The sequence below is a fragment of the Eriocheir sinensis genome, chromosome 11 (assembly GCF_024679095.1).
Source record: "Eriocheir sinensis breed Jianghai 21 chromosome 11, ASM2467909v1, whole genome shotgun sequence".
Classification (NCBI taxonomy): domain Eukaryota; kingdom Metazoa; phylum Arthropoda; class Malacostraca; order Decapoda; family Varunidae; genus Eriocheir; species Eriocheir sinensis.
Genome location: NC_066519.1, coordinates 8,252,718 through 8,274,057, shown reverse-complemented (window position 1 = coordinate 8,274,057; position 21,340 = coordinate 8,252,718). Strand labels below are relative to the sequence as shown.

Genomic DNA, 21,340 nt, shown 5'->3' with positions numbered 1-21,340 from the left:
GGCAGCATAAGCCAATGCAAGATGGCGCCACTATAAACACTCGCCTGCGCCAGAACGGTCTTGGCCGACCATCAGGCCCCACCGGGAAGAAGCCTTGGACCGACCATCAGGGTCCACAGGAAAAACCTACCGGCACAATAGGCCAAGACTTAAAAAAAAAAAAAATATATATATATATATATATATATATATATATATATATATATATATATATATATATATATATATATATATATATATATATATATATATATATATATATATATATATATATATATATATATATATATATATATATATATATATATATATATATATATATATATATATATATATATATATATATATATATATATATATATATATATATATATATATATATATATATATATATATATATATATATATATATATATATATATATATATATATATATATATATATATATATATATATATATATATATATATATATATATATATATATATATATATATATATATATATATATATATATATATATATATATATTAGGGGAGGCGGTGGCTGAACGGATAGCGAGACGGCCCCGCGTTCAGGAGGACGCGAGTTCAATCCCCGACCGGTGCCAACAAGCTGGGATTTTTCAGCCGCCGCCGAGTGGCTTAAAACTACCCACATGCTGTCCAGAAGACCACCTATCAACCCGGACTCTAGATTCTAGGGTTAAAGATGAACTCCGGGAGGACAGCATAAGCCAATGCAAGATGGCGCCTGCGCTAGTACGGGGTGGGCCGACCATCAGGCTCCACCGGGAAGAAGCCTTGGACCGACCATCAGGCCCCACCGGGAAGAAGCCAACCGGCGCAATAGGCCAAGACGTAAAAAAATTTAAAAAAATAAATAAACAAATACATAAATAAAAAAAATATATATATATATATATATATATATATATATATATATATATATATATATATATATATATATATATATATATATATATATATATATATATATATATATATATATATATATATATATATATATATATATATATATATATATATATATATATATATATATATATATATATATATATATATATATATATATCTCAGTCCTCAATAGCGCAGGTGTGCTCGTAGATGACATGGTCTATATATATATATATATATATATATATATATATATATATATATATATATATATATATATATATATATATATATATATATATATATATTTTAGATTGGTGTAGCCAGGGAGTAAATTCTCTTTTAAGCATACGAGGTTGAATGAAACTCCGCCCCATCATCTCCCAGATCCCGACAGCCACCTACACCGTCGCCAAGAAACTCAACGAGATCCTCGCCCCGTACACCCCGATGAGCCACGCCCTAACGTCCACCAATGACTTCCTGGAGATCCTAAGAACTGCCCCACCTGCCGAGAACCACATCATCACTTCTCTCGATGTCGAGAGCCTATTCACCAACGTGCCCGTGAACAGGACTATCCAGATCATCATGGACCGCGTCTACAGATGTGAAGAGACGGAACCCCTAGACATACCGGAAGAGGACCTACGCACACTCTTAGAGATATGCACTAAATAAGCCCCCTTCACCTGCCCCCGCGGAGATATGTACTGCCAAGTGGATGATGTTGCTATGGGAAGCCCACTTGGTGTGCTCTTCGCCAACTTCTTCATGGGAACCATCGAATCCATGACCCTCAAGGACCAACAACCCTCCATCTACGCCCGATACGTCGACGACATATTTATCAGAGTGAAAGACATAGACGAACTAGAGAAACTTAAGCAGCAGCTCAGCAACATCTCCGGCCTCAACTTTACCTTTGAAGAATCACAAGAAGGACGCCTGCCATTCCTCGACGTACTAGTATCTCCACAAGACTCAGGATTCAACACCTCAGTGTACATCAAACCAACAAACACAGGACTTTGCCTCAACGGAAACAGCGAGTGCCCGCAACGCTACAGAAGATCCACAATCAACGCATACATAAGGCGAGCAATCTCACACAGCTCAACATGGAAGAATTTACATAACGAATTGGAAAGAATTACACAAGTCCTTGTAAACAACGGCTACCCCAACAGTGAAGTGACCCAGGCCATCAACTGCGCCCTAGAGGAAGGGTACAACCCTGCAACCACCTCTACAAACCAAAACAACATCAATCTCTATTACGGGAACTACATGTCCACCGAGTATAAGACAGATGAAAGAGTAATCAAAGATATCATCCACAAAAATGTCAAACCAACAGACGCAGACCAAACCATATCACTCATCATTTACTACAAGACCTCCAAAACAGCCAACCTACTTATCAAGAACCGCCAAACACCACCACCGGCACCTCTTCAGGAAGACCATGTCATCTACGAGCACACCTGCGCTATTGAGGACTGTGGGCCTCATACATACATCGGGATGACACGGACAAAACTGACTAGGCGCTTAACATGCCACCTACAAAATGGTGCTATCAAGAACCACTACACAGTCAAGCACAAGGAAACCTTAGCACGCAGCCACCTAGAAGATTCAACGAAAATACTTGACAGGGAAACTGGCCCGCGCCGACTATTGTTCCTGAAGCTCTACATTGAAGATCTAGGGCCAACAATGAACACTCAAGCCCAAGATCTGCAAATCTTACCAACGCAGAAGAGAAGTAGCAGAAAAAACAACACCTAGGTACCTGCGCAGCGAGGGACGCCGCACAGCATTCACCGCGCTACTTGTACACGCCACACCGGCCAATCACAAGCCAGAACGCGCATATAAAAGGAGCAACCCAGACGACCCCTTTTTAGGGGGTAAATCCCAAGAAGAAGAAGAACGACCCAGCGCCAGTGGACCGCCAGCACTCGTCGAGCGAGCAACTCTCCCGGCCTCTGGGCCACCTATAGACGCTCGGCTCAGCTACGGGCTGCTCCTGAGCGCCTGCTCGGAGGGCCCGTGCCTCCGTCGCTGCTCGCCGGCTTCTACCCGTGGCTGTGGCGGCGGCGGAGGCTTCCCCACACCCGCCGCACGCCAGCGGCGGGTTCCCCCCTGCGACGGGCCGTCGCTAGACAAAGGCCCGTTCCCCCTTTTTAGGGGGTAAATCACCGAAGAAGAAGAAAAAGACGACCCAGCTCCATTCAACCGGAAGATGTTCCCTCGGTAGGAACGAAACGTTGCAACCAACAACCCAACTTTTGGACAGCTCCTCGGGGCTTTATACACCATAAAAAGAGAGTTGATAAGACTAATAGAAAAAACGCAGCAGAAGCTAAATAATGCAGAAACAGCAGTTTCATTCAATCTCGTATGCTTAAAAGAGAATATATATATATATATATATATATATATATATATATATATATATATATATATATATATATATATATATATATATATATATATATATATATATATATATATATATATATATATATATATATATATATATATATATATATATATATATATATATATATATATATATATATATATATATATATATATATATATATATATATATATATATATATATATATATATATATATATATATATATATATATATATATATATATATATATATATATATATATATATATATATATATATATATATATATATATATATATATATATATATATATATATATATATATATATATGTTTAATATTTAGATATGACATAGATGGATGAATAGATAAACATATATACATTTTATTTTATTACGTCGCGGCCTATTGCGCCGGTAGGCTTTCTTCCCGGTGGGGCCTGATGGTCGGCCCAAGGCTTCTTCCCGGAGGGGCCAGATGGTCGGCCCAACCCGTTCTGGCGCAGGCGAATGTTTATAGTGGCGCCATCTTGTGTTGGCTCATGCTGCCCCCCGGAACTCGTCTTTGAGCCTCTCTTTGGAGAGGTTATCTAGAGCCCAGGTTGATGGGTGGCCTTCAGGCCAGCGTGTGGATAGTCTTAGACCACTCGGCGGTGACTGAAAAACCTCAGCTGTGCGGCGGCCAGGATTCGAACCCGCGTCCCTCCTGGAGCTCCTGAACGCGGGGCCGTCACGCTGACCATTCAGCCATACAAACATACATACATACATACGTATGTAAATACATCCATACATATAAAGAGTGATATGTGTAATATATTTTTCTAACAATCAACAGTTCCTGTATGTCTTGTCCTTATCTATGTGTAAAAACTATTTCCTATCATAAAGAGAATGTGACAGTGAGATGAGCGTAGTTAGGTGTGACCGGATGAGAATAATTATAAACAAGGTGCATGTGCCCACGCATATTGATGGGTGCGGTCTAGGCAAGAATTCCCAAATTTCTAAACAATTGGGAGACATTGTTTCCATTTAAAGACTCATGTTGTGAACAGGCCTCTCTCTCTCTGTCTCTCTCTATCTGTCTGTCTCTGTCTCTCTCTGTCTGTCTGTGTGTGTGCCTCTCTCTCTGTCTGTCACTCTCGGTTTCTGTGTCTCTGTCTCTGTCCCTGTGTCTCTTTGTCTCTGTCTCTTCTTGTCCCTAAAGTATAACGATGAAGTTAAAAGAAAATGAGAAGGACTTACCCTGCAGTGCTTGTTCGGTGTGTAGTTGTCCCTCTTAATAGAGCGCAGCCATTTCCGGGAGTTCTTCATCTTTGGGGAAGGAAAACACATGCACTTTTGGCCCGGACCTGTAGTTTCCTTTGCAATTCGGAACTGCACACGTGTTCGGCATCACTAAATAACACTGATAGCAAAAATAAGCCACTAATATACACTGTTTTGCGGGAAGGAATGGGTGGAGAGACCTGGGTAGAAACTGTGGAATGCGCGCTACCCTTGTCCTCACCTTGATGACTGGCTCAGTCAGCCCCCCCCATCGCCTAGGCCTTCCCCCTCTCGGCCCCCCTGGACCAACCCCCTCGGCCACACATGGGAATGGTACCGGCTACGGCGGTTCAAACCGCGTGGAACTTGGCCACCCGTCCAGCATTGAGCAGTTCCACACTGATTACCAGGTGTTTTGCCACCCTTCAAATTTGTCACGGCAACCTTGATTCTTCAAGACTAGGTAAGGAGCTCGGAGGTTATTCGCATTTAAATGATCCTCGACTTTTTTAGCGAGACCTCTGACATACCACTCTTTGCCTCTGCTCAGAAGAGCTCTAGTACCACGCGACAGAGTCCTATATTTATCACAATTGCCAGCAATCATAGAGGCACGACTGTATTCAATATTCTCCAGCGTCTCCGCCAAGGCAAAGCCACTCCTAGATCTCGGGCACTCTCCTATGCACTAGTTGGCAGCTCGAAGAGTGTCACGTTTGAAAGTATTTAACAACTCTACAGGGTCCTCAAGGGTGCTGAGTACATTCAACCGATTTGGAACTCACTCTTCATTCTCCTGAGCACATGCTATGTCTTTCAGCCTCTCGAGATGGAATCCAGTATTGTTGCATCTCGAGATTCTTCTTGACCTGACATGAAGCTTGAGTGTTGCAACCACAAGTCCATGAAGAAGAACTTAGCATTCCGGGAAACCCTTCCGTTATGAAGGAGCTTCGAACGAGTGAGTATATACGATGATGTCAATCTCCCTAACTACCCTTCCGACATTGCTATACCAAGTCCAGAGCTGCAACTCTGGTTTCTGGTACCAAAACCCCGCACTTTTCAATCTCCTGGATCTTGAAAATTCAGGAGAGAGCTGTTGATGTTCCTGGTAACAGAACCATAAGGGCCAACACATAGCTTGTAGTCAACTCTGTCATTGTCAGTGAGCCCAGTGCATTACAGAAGTGATTGTCTCTGGAATGGAGGCATGCACCGCTTGTTCTCGTGCTATAAAAGATTGAGAGGCACCTAACAAAAAAAGTACCAGAGCCTTCGCACTCTTGCTAATCACGATCTTTACATTTATACTGGAATCATGCCAAGCCTATTCTTCGAATTACCGATAACACTTTCATCAATAGTAAATGCCAACACCTTCCAGGGACTAGCCAAAAATATATCGAAAAATTTCACTTCTTAATCTTTTCCACCTCTATTTAATTTTAACGGCAGCAGCGTTGTCACATCTATCTCTAATGCTGAACTCTTCGCTCATGATTAAATAATTGATCTAGGTAAATAACCCACTCTGGCCGATTCAGGGTGTATTCTTCATACTCATCCACCCTCTGACTACACTATGCCTGTTATTATTTTTATTATTAATAATTATGTTTTTATACCTCTCTGGTCTCAATCCTCTGAAGGCTTATGGGCCTGTTGAAGTGCGTCTAATTGTCGTTAAAAATTGTGCTTCCGTGCTGACACCCTGCCTGGTCAAACTCTTTCCTCTCTGCCTTTCAACATTTATGTCTTTCCATCCTGCTGGCAGTACGCCTACATACAGCCCTAGAAGGGTGACGACTCTAATCCCTCTAATTACCGCCCTGTTGATTTATTTTCCTGTCTTCTAAAACTTTTTAAACAATCGTCAACAGGAAAGTTTTAAGCATCTATCAACTTCAAACCATCTTTTTGATCGCCTATAAGTTTCGCAAGGGGCGTTCTGCTAGTGAGTGATCTTCTTGCCTTCTTAAGTAACTCCTGGTCTTCCTTTCTTAGCCGTTTCGGTGAAACTTTTGCTGTTGCCTTAGACATTTCGAAGGCTTTTGCCATAATCTGGCACAAACCTTTGATTTATAAGCTACTCTTACGGATTTTTTTCCCTCGCTTTGTAATTATATCTCCAATTTTCTTTATGGCCGTTCTATCTCTGCTGTGATAGACGGTTACTGTTCTTCCCCTAAAATCCCCTTTCCCAACCCTGATGTCGCCAAGCGTTTTTCCTGGGGTCGCCAAGACCTGAAAGTATCAAACATGGTGTTATTATATTACAGTATAATAACACATATACAAGTAAACTAGTGGGGTCGCGGTCATGTCTAGAGATGCATGATTGGGGTCGCCTGAAAAAAAGGTTGGGAACCAATGCCCTAAAACTATCAACAATGCTGTCCCACAGGGCTCTGCCCTATCTCCAACTCTCTTTCTGTTTTCTCATTATTGATCTTCTTTCGAAAACAAAGTGTCCTATCTATTCGTACGCCGATGACTCTACTCTGTAGTATTTAACTTCTTCCAGCAAAAGACCCTCCCAGCAGGAGTAGCAAGACTAGACTGGAGGCTGCAGAACGCTTAATCTAAGACCTATACTTTCCATATAGGGTAAGAAGTTGGTGTCCTTCAACTCCTCAGAAACTCAATATCTTCACCTGCCAACTCGACACAATCTTCCAAACACCTATCCCCTATTATTCGAGAACACTCAGCTGTGACCTTTTTTTCTACACTGAACATCCTCGGTCTATCCTTACCTCAAAATCTTACCTGGAAACTTCACATTTCTGTTACTAAATCAGTCTTCTCGAGGTTGGGCGTTCTGTATCGTCTCGACCAGTTATTTTCCCCCTCCCAGATGTTCTCCATATACAAGAGCCTTGCCTGACCTCGTATATGGGACATGCATCTCGTTTTGGGGGGACTCCACACACAGCTCATTTGGGCGGAGTGGTGACTAAGGCTTTGTCTCATCAAACTCCCTCCTGTTACCTTTCAAATTCCGCAGCAGTGTTGCATGACTTGCTATCTTCCATCGATATGTTCATGCTGACTGTTCTGAACTTGCTAACTGCATTCAGTAAACACGATGATGCCCCGTAACTATTTATCAGGAACTGTATCCAATGTCCATGTAAGTGTTGAAAAGTCGTTGGGCAAGGTCGCACCCCTGCCTCACTCTCCTGAATGAACAGAGAAAAACCCGGAAACGTCCCCATATCGCTTTTCAGCAGCACTACAGTCCCAGACTAAATAGTGGTTATCGATCAAAAATCATTGCATGAATCCCACGGATCCGCATAATATCCAAAAGGGCTTAACGATACTCTTATGGAATGCCTTCGTGAGATCGACTTGAACTGGGAATTGCCCTTGTCGAAACTCACGTCGGCGTTTCACAAGAAGTCAATATGTTAGGATTCGGTTAATTGTTGACTGCGCCTTAATTTTCCGATTGACTAATCTTCCCGTCGTAACTCAGACATGGTTAATAATAAGCAAAACATATCATGATACATTTAATAGCAAAAACAACATTCACCATGATAACAAGCTGATCGAGAAATGTGCTTTGCTCAGGGAGAGACAGAACATTTAGTCAAAAATGTGGTTGGCTCAAAAAACAAAAATTAAATACAACATCTTAAAAATGATATACATTCATACAAAATAATATTCATATTATCGACAGTAATTTGTTACGGGCAATGACGGGCCTATTACGATTCTGCAGGGAGTTCGAGTTCCTAATCTTCAGTATTTTCTTGTCATATAGCTTTTATTCATTTTCTGAGTAATGGTGCTCTGTTGAGTAGGAAAAAAAATGTACTTTTTTATGTTGTTTTATTAGTATCTTCGTTTAATTAATATTTTTGTCATCAATCACTGTAAAAGCAATATCATTTACATAGATTGCTATATATCAAAAGAGTCAGTATTATCCGCAGGAGTAAGAAAGGTGTATAAGACAGCACGCTATAGATTGCAGAATTATTGACAGCTGAGGTCATAGTTTCACTTACTGTATTTTTATAGAAACAATTCAGGAAACGTCATGTATATTAATTAAGATTTCCTAGCGATCCTATCTCTTTACTTGACAATATTTCCTTAGCACACCAATGACAAACCAGAACTCAGTGTGAGGAAATTCTCCATGTAACATCGTTTGCCTTTAACCCAATCACCATAGTCAGAACTATTTTGCATTTATTTTCCCAACACATTACTTTGCTGTGGTAGACGGTCACTGTTCTTCCCTTAAACCTATCAACAGTGGTGTCCCGCAGAGCTCTGTCATATCTCCCATTCTCTTTCTGTCGCTTATTAGTGATCTTTCCATTCTTACGCCGATGACTCTACTGTGCATTTCTCAACTACTTTTCATAGAAGACTCACCCAACAGGAACTATACGATTCCAGTCTGGAGGCCGCAGAACGCTTAACCTCAAACCTAACTATCATTTCCGATTGGGGCAAGAAGAACCTGGTGTCCTTCAACGCTTCAAAAACTCAATTTCTTCACTTATCCACTCAACACAATCTTCCAAACACCTATCCCCTATTTTTCGACAACACTCAGCTATCACCTTCTTCAACACTAAACATCCTCGGTCTATCCTTAACCCAAGATCTCAAATGGAAGCCTCATATCTCTTCTCTTACTAAATCAGCTTCCTCGAGGTTGGGCGTTCTGTATCGACTCCGCCATTTTCTTTTTCCGCGCACATATGCTATCCATATACAGGGGCCTTGTCCGTCCTCGTATGGAGTATGCATCTCATGTGTGTGGGCGCTCTACTCACAAAGCTCTCCTGGACAGAGTAGAGTCAAAGGCTCTTCGTCTCATCAACTCCCCTCCTCATACTGACAGTCTTCTACCTCTTAAATTCCGTCACCATGTTGCATCTCTTTCTATCTTCTATCGATATTTTCATGCTGACTGCTCTTCTCAACTTGCTAACTGCATGCCTCCCATCCTCCCGAGGCCCAGCTGCAAACGACTTTCTACTCTAGCTCATCCCTATACTGTCCAAACCCCTTATGCAAGAGTTAACCAGCATCTTCATTCTTTTATCCTTTACACTAATAAACTCTGGAAGTCTTCCTTCGTTTCTATTTCCTCCTGTCTACGACTTGAACTCTTTCAAGGGGAATGTATCAAGACATCTCTCTGCCCGAAATTGACCTCTGTTTTGGCAAATTTTTATTTTTTTCTTCGAAGGAATTAGCGATTGGTGGGCTTTTTTTCTTTGTGTGTGTGTTTGTGTAATTGAGCTGATTCCTTAGCTACAAAAAAAATAAAAATAAAATAAAAATAAATAAATAAAAAATCTAAAAAAAAAAAAATTGCAACTGATTACTAATAAGCTTTGAGCCTTATATATAATTTTATGAACTTTATTATAACTATCTGACTCGCAATCTGTATATATATTTTTTTATCAGATTTACGAACCCAACACATATAAAACAACTGTCTTTTTATACCACTAAGTAACATACATAATATTATATATATATATATATATATATATATATATATATATATATATATATATATATATATATATATATATATATATATATATATATTCATCTTCCTTTCGGCCACCTCTTTTGTTTCTTTTTTAGGAGCAGCGAGTAGCGGGCTTTTTTTTATTATTGTTTTCTTTTTTTGTGTGCCCTTGAGCTGCCTCCTTTGTTGTAAAAAAAATAAAATATACGAAGACCAACTTGGTTTATATATATATATATATATATATATATATATATATATATATATATATATATATATATATATATATATATATATATTATATATAGGTAAAGTTGGGGGCATACGCTGTAGGAGCGCGTGGCCTCAGTGCTCATCTCCGTGACATAGGCCCTTGAGCCTGTTGTGGAGGGAGCCCATTACCCCGGGACACAAGGCCAATGTGACATCTGGGTTACCACAGTTTACCTTCCCCAGGTTTCCCCAGGTACCCATTTATCGACCAGCCCGAACAGGAGGATGAGCAGCTGGGTGAGCTGCACGCCGACTGCCGGGCTTCGAGCCCGGCCCGTGGACTACTTTTTTTTTAGACCATATATATATATATATATATATATATATATATATATATATATATATATATATATATATATATATATATATATATATATATATATATATATATATCATTTATCAGTTTACAAAGTTTTTTTCATTTTATTATTTTACTATTGATTAACTGTGGTTATCAGTAATATTTTTTTGGGGTAAAGCCCATCATATATTTAACGAAATCTGCTGCTGTTTTTTGCTGCCTACTTAACATTTTGTTTTTTCTTCTCCCAACGTACCATGCCCACTGCCTTTGCCAACCTCACTGTTTCTCCTCAGATGCTTCCTTCACACGCCGGTGCTCACGAAGGCGTAATGCGTTGAGGCGGATGAAGCCCGTAGCATCCGTAGGCTCGAAGTCTCCCTGTACATCCATCGACACGAGCTGCTGGTTGTAGAGGGACACAGGAGCAGTCCGTCCCTCTATGTACACTGGTGGGAATAATGCAGAATAGGAGGGAATTAATTATGCAAATGTGGGGGTCATGTACGGAAATCTAAAAAATAACCGTCACCCACTGGAAATGATGCCTTATTATTGGTAATCAGAAAGAAAAGCTGGTTCAGTGTGTGGATGGAAAGATAAGGGAAAGGACATTCCAGCTGAGTTTAGAACTGTATAGCTAGGTTCCGACGATCCCTGATCAGGATCGATCCTGGGATTCTTAAATAGGAAATCGAATTTGCAAGTTTTCGCAGGATGAAATATATAAGCAAAATAGTATGATCGCTGAGCTAGGTTACGGCTATCCCAGTCTGGGATGGAAAACTGGATTTGTAGCTAGGCTTGCTAACCATCACACCACGGAATAGGCTCATGGATAGTGTGTCTGTTACACTAATTTTTTTTAAAGTATTCTGTCCCTCCCTAAACTCTGTGTCTTGAAGGACCGGAATTCAAGTTTCGCTCGCCGCTACAAGCTGACAATATTCGGACATCGCCGAGTGGCTTAAAACTACCTGCCTGGTATCCTGATGACCAATTATCAACTCGGCCTCCAGCGAACTCTCTAGAGAGGAGCAAAGATGAGTTCAGGGGGGAAGCATAAACCAGACAAGATGACCCCACTATGAAATTATTTTCTGCACCACTAAGAGGCTTGGGCCGACCAGCAAGCGCTATCATGAAAAGTCTACCGGTGCTGCAGGTGGAACGTAAAAAAAAAAAATAATAATAAATAAAGAAATAAAAGCTATTATCTTCCTATTCAGGCAATTTTTATTCACAATTCCTTTTTATCTTCTCCCTTTTTATGTATTTAAGTTCTAGGAAAGTATAATTTTGTATGCTTGGATTTGATTGATTTCCTACTTCCTTTCATACTTCCCTGACCACCATATTTCAGAGCCGTACAGAGATAATTTAACCGTGGTCGACCAATCTTGTTCCGCAAAACTGGTCAGTTCAGGTCATAATGCGGCAAACCGCAATATATTGCTTGCATGTCTCTCGCTGGCTTCTCTGGTCACTTTCAGGCTACATAAGGGAATTGTACATTCTATTTTTTCCTTATCAGTAAATGTTATATACTAAAAGAGTCTAACAAGTGTACCAATTTCGAAACAGTTGCAGAAAACTGGCAACGAGTTATGAGTTGGGATCTTCCAGAACTTCAGTGTTTCCCGGAGTGCTGAGTCATTTGCGACCGACCACATACTTTCTGCAAAACATTTTTTTTTTTTTTACAACAAAGGAGACAGCTCAAGGGCACAAAAAAGGAAACAATAATAATAAAAAAAAAGCCAGCCACTCGCTGCTCATACAAAAAAAAAATCAAAAGAGGTGGCCGAAAGAGAGGTCAATTTCGGGAGGAGTATACGCATCAGGTCCAAGAAACTCTCCAAATGCATCCATCCTCCGCGATTCCATATTGAAAAATTGAGAGATGTGGCTTGTGCTCAGGAGTATGCGGTGGCAGTTAAAATCGTTTTGAATTGCTTAATACTTTGGGAGACCTTTGAAAGTTATGGGATACCTTAAGCGTCAAACTTTCAAATCTGCCAAGGAGTGCACTGGTAAGCGCCTAAGGTTTAGCAGCGGCGTTCCCTCGTGGGAGACAATGGAGAATATAGGGGAAATGCGTGCTGCCAGGCTGACTGGGGACTCGGATCAATAAAGGACTGTCAGGTAGAACTAGAACTGTTCTGAGGAATGATAAGGAGAGGTATGTTAGAGGTCTCGCTAAGGATGTAGAGGGTTGTCTAAATGCAAACGGCCTTATACCTCCTCCTAAGTATTAAAAAAAGCTCCGCTCTAAATTCACGTCTGAGAGGAGCACTATCCGAACGGCTGATAGGCAGATAGTATCAGATGTGGATGGATACCGGGCTCATTGGTCCGAGTACTTTGGGCAGTTGTCAACGCCAGAGCCTCCAACCGGACAGTTGCCTCTGACTAGGTTGCAGATATCGGCACCTGATCCACCAATAGACGAAACTTCAATCTCTATGCGGAGATGAGAGAGTCTGTGAGGAAGTTGAAGTGTGGAAAGGTAGCTGGGATCTGTAATATTAGCGCAAATATGCAGAAAGTCGGGGATGATGCCATGATCTGTGAGTTACATGCGCTACTGTCTGTCTGGTGACAATCCACTTGATTGGGAAAGGAAGTTGCTTGTATCTGTCTGAAAGGGGCCGTCATGACTGCTGCAGTTACCGTAATGTAACATTGGTCGCTCATCTGACGGTAAAGCGAATTCTGTATCATCTACGAAAGTTTCAGAGAACTAAGCCATATAGATTCACGTCCGGTAAGCCAACAATTGAGAGGATCCTAGCACTTTGCGTTTTTGTGAAACACCGACCTCAGTGTCTACAAGTGCTACTACCATCCTATATCGACCTCAAAAAGACTTGACTCGGTGCACTGTAATGCACTCTGGACATTCTGCTAATTCGTGGGATTCCTGCAAAACTTATTGACCTGATGCCTAGCCTTTAGTCCGGAACTGAGAGTGCAGAGAAGTGCGGGGAGGCGTCTCTGGCTTATTCCCTGTTAATAAAAGTGTAAGGAAGTGGTGCGCCCTTTCTTCACCATTTTTCATCTCCTGCATGGACTCGGAATTAGGCAACCTTGTGTTTGCTGATGGTACTCTTCTAGCTGGAGGTCCTGGTGTTGGCTGTCGACGTGCTGCATGATCAAGCGAAGCCTCTGTGAGGGAAGGTCTCCTGGGATAAAACCAAGGTCGAATCATTTGGAGGCTTGATTGAAGATACAGTTCAGCTTGTAATGCGTGTGGTGTGGATGTCGGGGTCAGCAAAACTTTCACATGCCTTGGCAGCGAAATGCATAACAACGGTGGATCTTACCAGGAAGCCACTCGATGAACTGGCCTGGCCCACGTTGTTATGGACTAACTCCACACGAGTATATGGCGTTACCGATACATGTCACCCTGACACCCGAGTTCTAGTTGCATAGCAATAAAGATGAGCTTTGGGGGGGTAACATGGGCCTTTCAGGTGCCACTATAAAACCCGCGCCCGCACCACTAACGGGCCTGCCTCTGAGCAACACCGAAGAGGCAGAATATGCCTACGGTGCATATGGGCTAACACGTAAAAAAAAAAAAAAAAAAAAAAAAAAAAATGCAGACGGACAAGTATTCGAATTTTCAAGTCGCCTGTTTTACTGAATAAGTATGAGACATGGACACTGGATGTTTACTTAGAGAGCCGCAAATATGCCTTTAGTACCAAGTGCCTTCCCTTGATAATGCGTTTACGCTGGAATGACTATGCCGAACCAGCGACTACGTGATAAAACCGAGTCGATGCCTGTTACCTGCTTTGTCCGTGGACATCAACTCCTTCTTTATGGGCACGTGGCACACCTCCCGGACATCAGTCCTATTCATAGAGTTAGTTGTAGACAACCCTGAATGGAGAGGACTAAGGGGACGCCCACGTAACTCATGGGTGGGAAAGTCAGTCGATCCTACTATGAGGGACATGGTAGCTGTGTGGTAGCTTGCTCGGTGTGATTTTCGGGAGTGGAGGCGGAGAATGAACTGCGTTCCCCCAGAGCAAAATATGTTTAACTTTATCTGTTTTGAGAAGATATTTTGAACACCGGAATTTGGTACAACCCGATTTCCAACCAAACGGTAGTAGCATTACTAACTAACTACTACATGCATGTCAACATAATGTCACTTTTCATGAATCGCTAACTATGTTTATTGATCCCATATGCTTTTTGTTCCAAATTTATTCATTATCAGAATCGCACTTACAACTGTCACCTGTTCGCTGGACCAGTCACAACCCTTAACTCAAAATATCACACGGCACTCACCATTTCCTTTGTACACCTTGAGGAACACTGTACCGGTCACCATCTTCTGAGACGCCTCCACGCACTGTCTGGTGTACTCAAACTCTGGACTGAACCAGAAACCTGAGATGAATAGACATGAGAGAAAGGAAATAAGACAACAACACGTTTAGAAAATATCATGATATGCAAAAGCCACATCACAAAAGAATACAATGTATTGTTATTATTATTATTTGGCACAATGAGACCCAAAACACATTGATATATTGAAAACTGTTTTTACTATAATAATTATTACAATTATTTTGTCACACTTAACGAAAACCCGATAAAGCTGATAGAAAAGTGTCGCAGACTAATAAATTATGCGAAGTTTACCTGATCTGCAGCTGTCCAGAACGTAACATTTTTTTTTTTTACAACAAAGGAGACAGCTCAAGGACACAAAAAAGGAAACTATAATAAAAAAAAGCCCGCTACTCGCTGCTCCTAAAAAGAATCCAAAGAGGTGCCCGAAAGAGAGGTCAATTTCAGGAGGAGAGGTGTCCTGATACCCTCCTCTTGAAAGAGTTCAAGTCGAAGGCAGGAGGAAATACAATTGAAGGAAGATTGTTCCAGAGTTTACCAGCGTGAGGGATGAAAGAGTGAAGATGCTGGTTAACTCTTGAATAAGGCATGAGTAGAAAGTCGCGTGCAGCGGGACCGCGGGAGGGAGGGAGGCATGCAGTTAGCAAGTTCAGATGAGCAGTCAGCATGAAAATATCGATAGAACATGGAAAGAGAGGCAAAATGGCGGCGGGAATTAAGAGGTAGAAGACTATAATTAAGAGGAGGAGAGCTGATGAGACGAAGAGCCTTAGATTCCCCTCTGTCCAATAAAGCTGTGTGAGTGGAGCCCCCCCCACATGTGAGATGCTTACTCCATACGAGGGCGGACAAGGCCCCTGTATATGGACAGCAACTGTGCAGGGGAGAAGAACTGGCGGAGACAATACAGCACGCCGAACCTCGAGGAAGCTGATTTAGTGAGAGAGGAGATGTGAAATTTCCAGTTAAGATTTTGAGTTAAGGATAGACCAAGGATGTTTAGTGTTGAAGATGGTGAGAGCTGAGTGTTGTCAAAGAATAGGGGATAGGTGTTTGGAGGATTGTGTCGAGTTGATAGGTGGAGAAATTGGGTTTTTGAGGCGTTGAAGGACACAAGGTTCCTTTTACCCAAATCGGAAATAATAGTAAGGTCGGAGGTTAAGCGTTCTGCAGCCTCCAGCCTGGAGTCATGTAATTCCTGTTGAGAGGGTCTTCTGTTGAAAGAAGTTGAATAATCCAGAGTGCAGTCATCAGCGTATGAGTGGATAGGACAGTTTGTTATGGAAAGAAGATCATTTATGATTAACAGGAAGAGAGTGGGTGATAGGACAGAGCCCTGTGGAACACCACTGTTAATAGGTTTGGGGGAAGAACAGTGACCGTCTACCACAGCAGATATAGAACGGCCGGAAAGGAAACTGGAGATAAAGGAACAGAGAAGGTTAGAATCCGGAAGAGGGCAGTTTAGAAAGCAAAGACTTGTGCCAGACTCTATCGAAGGCTTTCGATAGGTCTAGCGCAACTGAGAAAATTTCATCGAAACGGGTAGGAGAGGATGACCAAGAATCAGTTAAGAGAGCAAGAAGATCGCCAGTAGAACGCCCCTTGCGGAACCCATACTGGCGATCAGATAGAAGATCAGAAGTGGAAAGTTGCTTTTGAATCCTCCGGTTAAGGATTGATTCAAAAGCTTTAGATAGAGAGGAAAGTAAAGCTATAGGACTGTAGTTTGAGGGATTGGAACGGTCACCCTTCTTAGGCACAGGCAGGAGGAAAACAAAGAGACGCCCACATAACTCCTGGATGAGGGCTCCTTTATCTTCAGTTTTACTTCCGGCTGATCTATCTCTGCTGTGGTATATGGTCACTGTTCTTCTTCTAAACCTATCAACAGTGGTGTCCCACAGGGCGCTGTCCTATCACCCACTCTCTTCCCGTTAATCATCAATGATCTTTCTACAGCAAACTGTCATATTCACTCATACGCTGATGCCTCTACCGTGCATTATTCAACTTCTTTCAACAGAATACCCTCATAACAAGAATTACAAGACTCAGACTGGAAGCTGCAGAGCGTTTAGCCTCAGACCTTGTTCTCATTTCCGATTGGGGTAAGAGGAACCTTGTATCTTTCAACGCCTTAAAAATTCATCGACAACATTCAGCTGTCACCTTCTTCTACACTAAACATCCTCGGTCTATCCTTAGCTGAAAATCTTAACTGGAAACTTCACATCTCCTCTCTTACTAAATCAGCTTCCTCGAGGTTGAGCATTCTGTATCGTCTCCGCCATTTATTCTTCCCCGCACAGATGCTTTCCATATATAAGGGCCTTGTCCGCCCTCGAATAGAATATGCATCTCACATGTGGGGGGGCTCCACTTACACAGCTCTCTTGGATAGAGTGGAGTCTAAGGCTCTTCGTCTCATCAGCTCCCTTCCTCTTTTTTTTATATATATTATTTTTACGTTGCGGCCTATTGCGCCGTTCGGTTTTTCCACTGGTGGAAGCCTCTCCCGCGGTCCCACTGCACTCGACGTTCTACTCTAGCTCGTTCCTAAACTGTCCAAACCTCTTATGCAAGAGTTAACCAGCATCTCCATTCTTTCATCACTTTCACTGGTAAACTCTGGAACAGCCTTTCTTCGTCTGTATTTCCTCCTGTCTATGACTTGATCTATTTCAAGTGGAGTATATCAAGACACTTCGTCATCCGAAATTGACCTCCCGTTTGGCCGCTCTTTGCTTTTTGCTTTTTGAAGCAACGATTATCGGGCTTTTTTCTACACTTATTTTTGGTCGCACTTGAGTTGTTTCCTATACTGTGAAAATGAGGATCGATCATTGGAGGGGTTTGAGATGGGGAGAATGATTGGAGGCTTGATCGGGTCGACCGTCGATATTGGAGATTTCTAAACTGCCATGTTTTGTTTTCATTAACGCTATCACATCCTGTTGACTAACCATGGGGGTTTGATGAATAATTTTACGTTACGGAAAATTTTAGTTACGCGACTTTTCCGGACAAAGTGAAGCAGTTTACTTGTATTCTATCAGTACTTACCGTTGTAAACCTGCTCAGCCATGAGCTTGCTGAGGTTCACCTTGATCTTCCTCACCTCGCGGTCCAGACATAACACCTCGAGGTCTTGGTGAGCTGCGTGAAGCAACGTGAGACCTGGCGTCTCGTACACACCGCGGGACTGTCACAAATACATGAGGAAGAGATAATCCATAAACAGAAATGCAGCAGATAATACATATAATGTCGGGTGGAGGTAGGTTCCTGCTTCTCAGATATTCAATTTTACATCCATATCCTATGCACACTATTTCACGTATGGTCACAAGAAAAGACAGAAGAGAGAGAGAGAGAGAGAGAGAGAGAGAGAGAGAGAGAGAGAGAGAGAGAGAGAGAGAGAGAGAGAGAGAGAGAGAGATCTATGAATATATTCAGACCACATAGACCCTATGGTCAACAGTAGTGGGTCTGTCTGCAAATCTAAGTGAAATACTATTAATCAAATCCACCAAGAGTTTGCATTTTTACTTTAGTAAATATTAAGTCGAAGTAAGTGTCGGTCGAGATTTTTTTTAAGCGAGTAAATCTCGGTGCACTGGATTCCACAGTGAACGTGGACGCTTATTCCGTGCTCGCAGTGCAACGATGGTGAAGAAAAACATTGATGCGGTCTGATTGTATGTGTTTACACTTAAATTATTTGCCATTTTTTCTCGTTCAAATCGTGTCACCGATTTTAAAGTGTTGATTTGTCCACATCTGCATATATATTGAGTATTTTGAAACATTCGATCATTTTTTCTTGGAAACAACGTTCCTCAAAAAAAGAACATGTTAAGAGTTGAGAGTATTTCGTCGTAAGGTTTGATGAGCAAGGAAGAGAGATCATCTTTGTTGCCCGACGTTGAACATTTAATTTAGTAATGTCCTTCGCATGGCGGGGAGACCAAAACTGAACAGCTTTTTCCAAGAAGAATCGTACTAAATTGTCGTAAAATGGAAGTATTTCATCATTATATTTGGATGGAAAAAATATATTGATGGAGCTCAACATTCTGTTCGCTTTATATGCAGCGTCAATGTATTTCTGTAAGAATTCGAGGGGTGACGAGATTTTGACAACCATATAAATACTAACCCCCAAGTTGTGGTGGTTTTCGGCACATATCTCCTCTCACGTGTAGCAGTTTGACATTTTGCCGAAATGAGCTTGTTTTCAGACATCAGTTATACTGCTCTTAATGTTCCTATCGTGTTCAACTAAACGGTAATAGGCGCATACAAAAGGCAAAAAGAACGAACGTATTATGTTGATATTTGGTTTAACGAGAGAGGAGATATGCAGAGTCGGAGAGGCCTTAGCAGCATTTATTCATGCCTCTTTCTGTCCTCTGAGGCGTAGAAGTGGAGGGACGCTCTGCCTGGAGTGTGTAACTCACTCACCACATACTTATCACTGTGTCTATCTATAAAAAAAAATAATGCACTGCGGGGAGCATACGAGCGTTATTGGTAGTCAACGACGCTGGGTATCGGTAGAGGGTAAAATAGTTACATTCAAACAAAAACTTCATGTTGGAATTGGAAATGGATGGTTATCAGATGTTTCACACAGATAGAAAGGGAAGAAGGAGAGGAGGGATAGCAATTTATGTTAAAGACACACTTGTGTCTTTGTGTGTGTGTGTGTGTTTGCTGTCCAAACCCCTTATGCAAGAGTTAACCTGCAGCATCTTCATTCTTTCATCCCTTATACTGGTAAACTCTGGAACAACCTTCCTTCGTCTATATTTCCTCTTGCCTCTGACTTGAATTCTTTCAAGAGGAGTGTATCAAGACACCTCTCCACCCGAAATTGACCTCTCTTTTGGACGCTCATCACTTTTGTCTCTAGGAACAGGGATTAGCGGGCTTTTTTTTTACACCTTTTTTGTTGCCCTTGAGCTGTAAAAAAAATGTCCCGCTATCAATTCTGCTCAAACAAATGGCGACTCAGAATCAGTTTGGGTGGACGTCCACAAAGGGAAAGACAAACTAACTCTAGGGATTCTTTACAGGCCACCCAACCTAAGCAGGCAGGACACGGACATATTATTACAAGAGGTTGGCAGGACGAGCAGGAGCAAAAATGTTTGCATAATAGGGGATTTTAATTATAGGAATATAGACTGGGTAGGCGTGGTGGGTGATCTAGAATTTGAGGATTTTCTGAAAGTAATACAAAACAATTTCCTCAAGTAGACAGTAACTGAGCCCACCAGAGGTGACAACATTTTAGACTTAGTCTTAGCTAACAACGAGAATATGATCAGTGAGCTAGACGTTGGGGGAGAGCTACTATGCGTTTCATGGGCCTTGATCCATCGTTTTTCGCAAATATCTTCTTAAGAAACAGCTTGAGCAGTGTGGTATTTTGGCACAGCATTTTTGACGCCCTGCTCTAGCTGTTGGCAATATAGTGAATTGCAATATGTTAATGATTAAGGCACTTACTCTTTACTTTATTGGCGAAGCCTGGCATTACTGTCTGAACATTCGAACAAGGAAAGCGTGACGTTGCTGTGACGTGTTTACCCACCTTCTCGATCCTGTCTTCACTTCCTCTGTCCCTCCACCCCTCCCTCCTCCGTCTCCTCTGCCCCCCCCCTCGCCACCATCCCTCTCTCTCTCTCTCTCTCTCTCTCTCTCTCTCTCTCTCACACACACACACACACACACACACGCACACACACACAAACACACACACATGCATTATGCATACATAATATAGCCATGCACGCTATTTTTCTTTAGTGCAGATAATTTGGATGTATATGCTGAGTATGGTAGAGTGGTTTGGGCTAACGACCGTGATAGCTGTTCCAGCATGGCTGGCCGTTTTAAGGTGTCCTTAATGTTTTCGTGGTGGGTCACGGGCATTCGTCAGCAGTTGTTTGCATCAATTGTCCACCCATCCGCTTGCTATCCTTGTCTACATTGACCGTTTAACATGCCAACACCACCCTCTCCCTATTCCTTTCAACTCTTCCCTCATGAAGATTTTATTAATTTATCTATATATTATTTACTTACCTTTTCATTTACGTATTTACCATTTATTATTCCTGAATCCCTTCCCTAATCCCACCCTTACCAACTTCCGACCCCTACCCAACCTCCTGTAAATGACCATACCTCAGCTGCCCCCAGCCCACCAGACATCCAAAGTAACCTGCGGAAA

General features: G+C 41.7%; 1 protein-coding gene across 1 annotated transcript; it reads right to left on the bottom strand.

Moving 5' to 3' along the window:
* Nucleotides 1-10,813: 10,813 nt before the first annotated feature.
* On the bottom strand, nt 10,814-18,480 carry LOC126996808 (argininosuccinate synthase-like). The gene is made up of 3 exons (XM_050857670.1): nt 18,163-18,480; nt 15,028-15,129; nt 10,814-11,162 (listed from the first exon to the last, which is right to left on the bottom strand). Exons 1-3 carry the CDS (start codon nt 18,182-18,184, stop codon nt 10,993-10,995), a joined length of 294 nt encoding a protein of 97 aa, XP_050713627.1. The 5' UTR covers nt 18,185-18,480; the 3' UTR covers nt 10,814-10,992.
* Between the last annotated feature and the right edge of the window lie 2,860 nt (nt 18,481-21,340).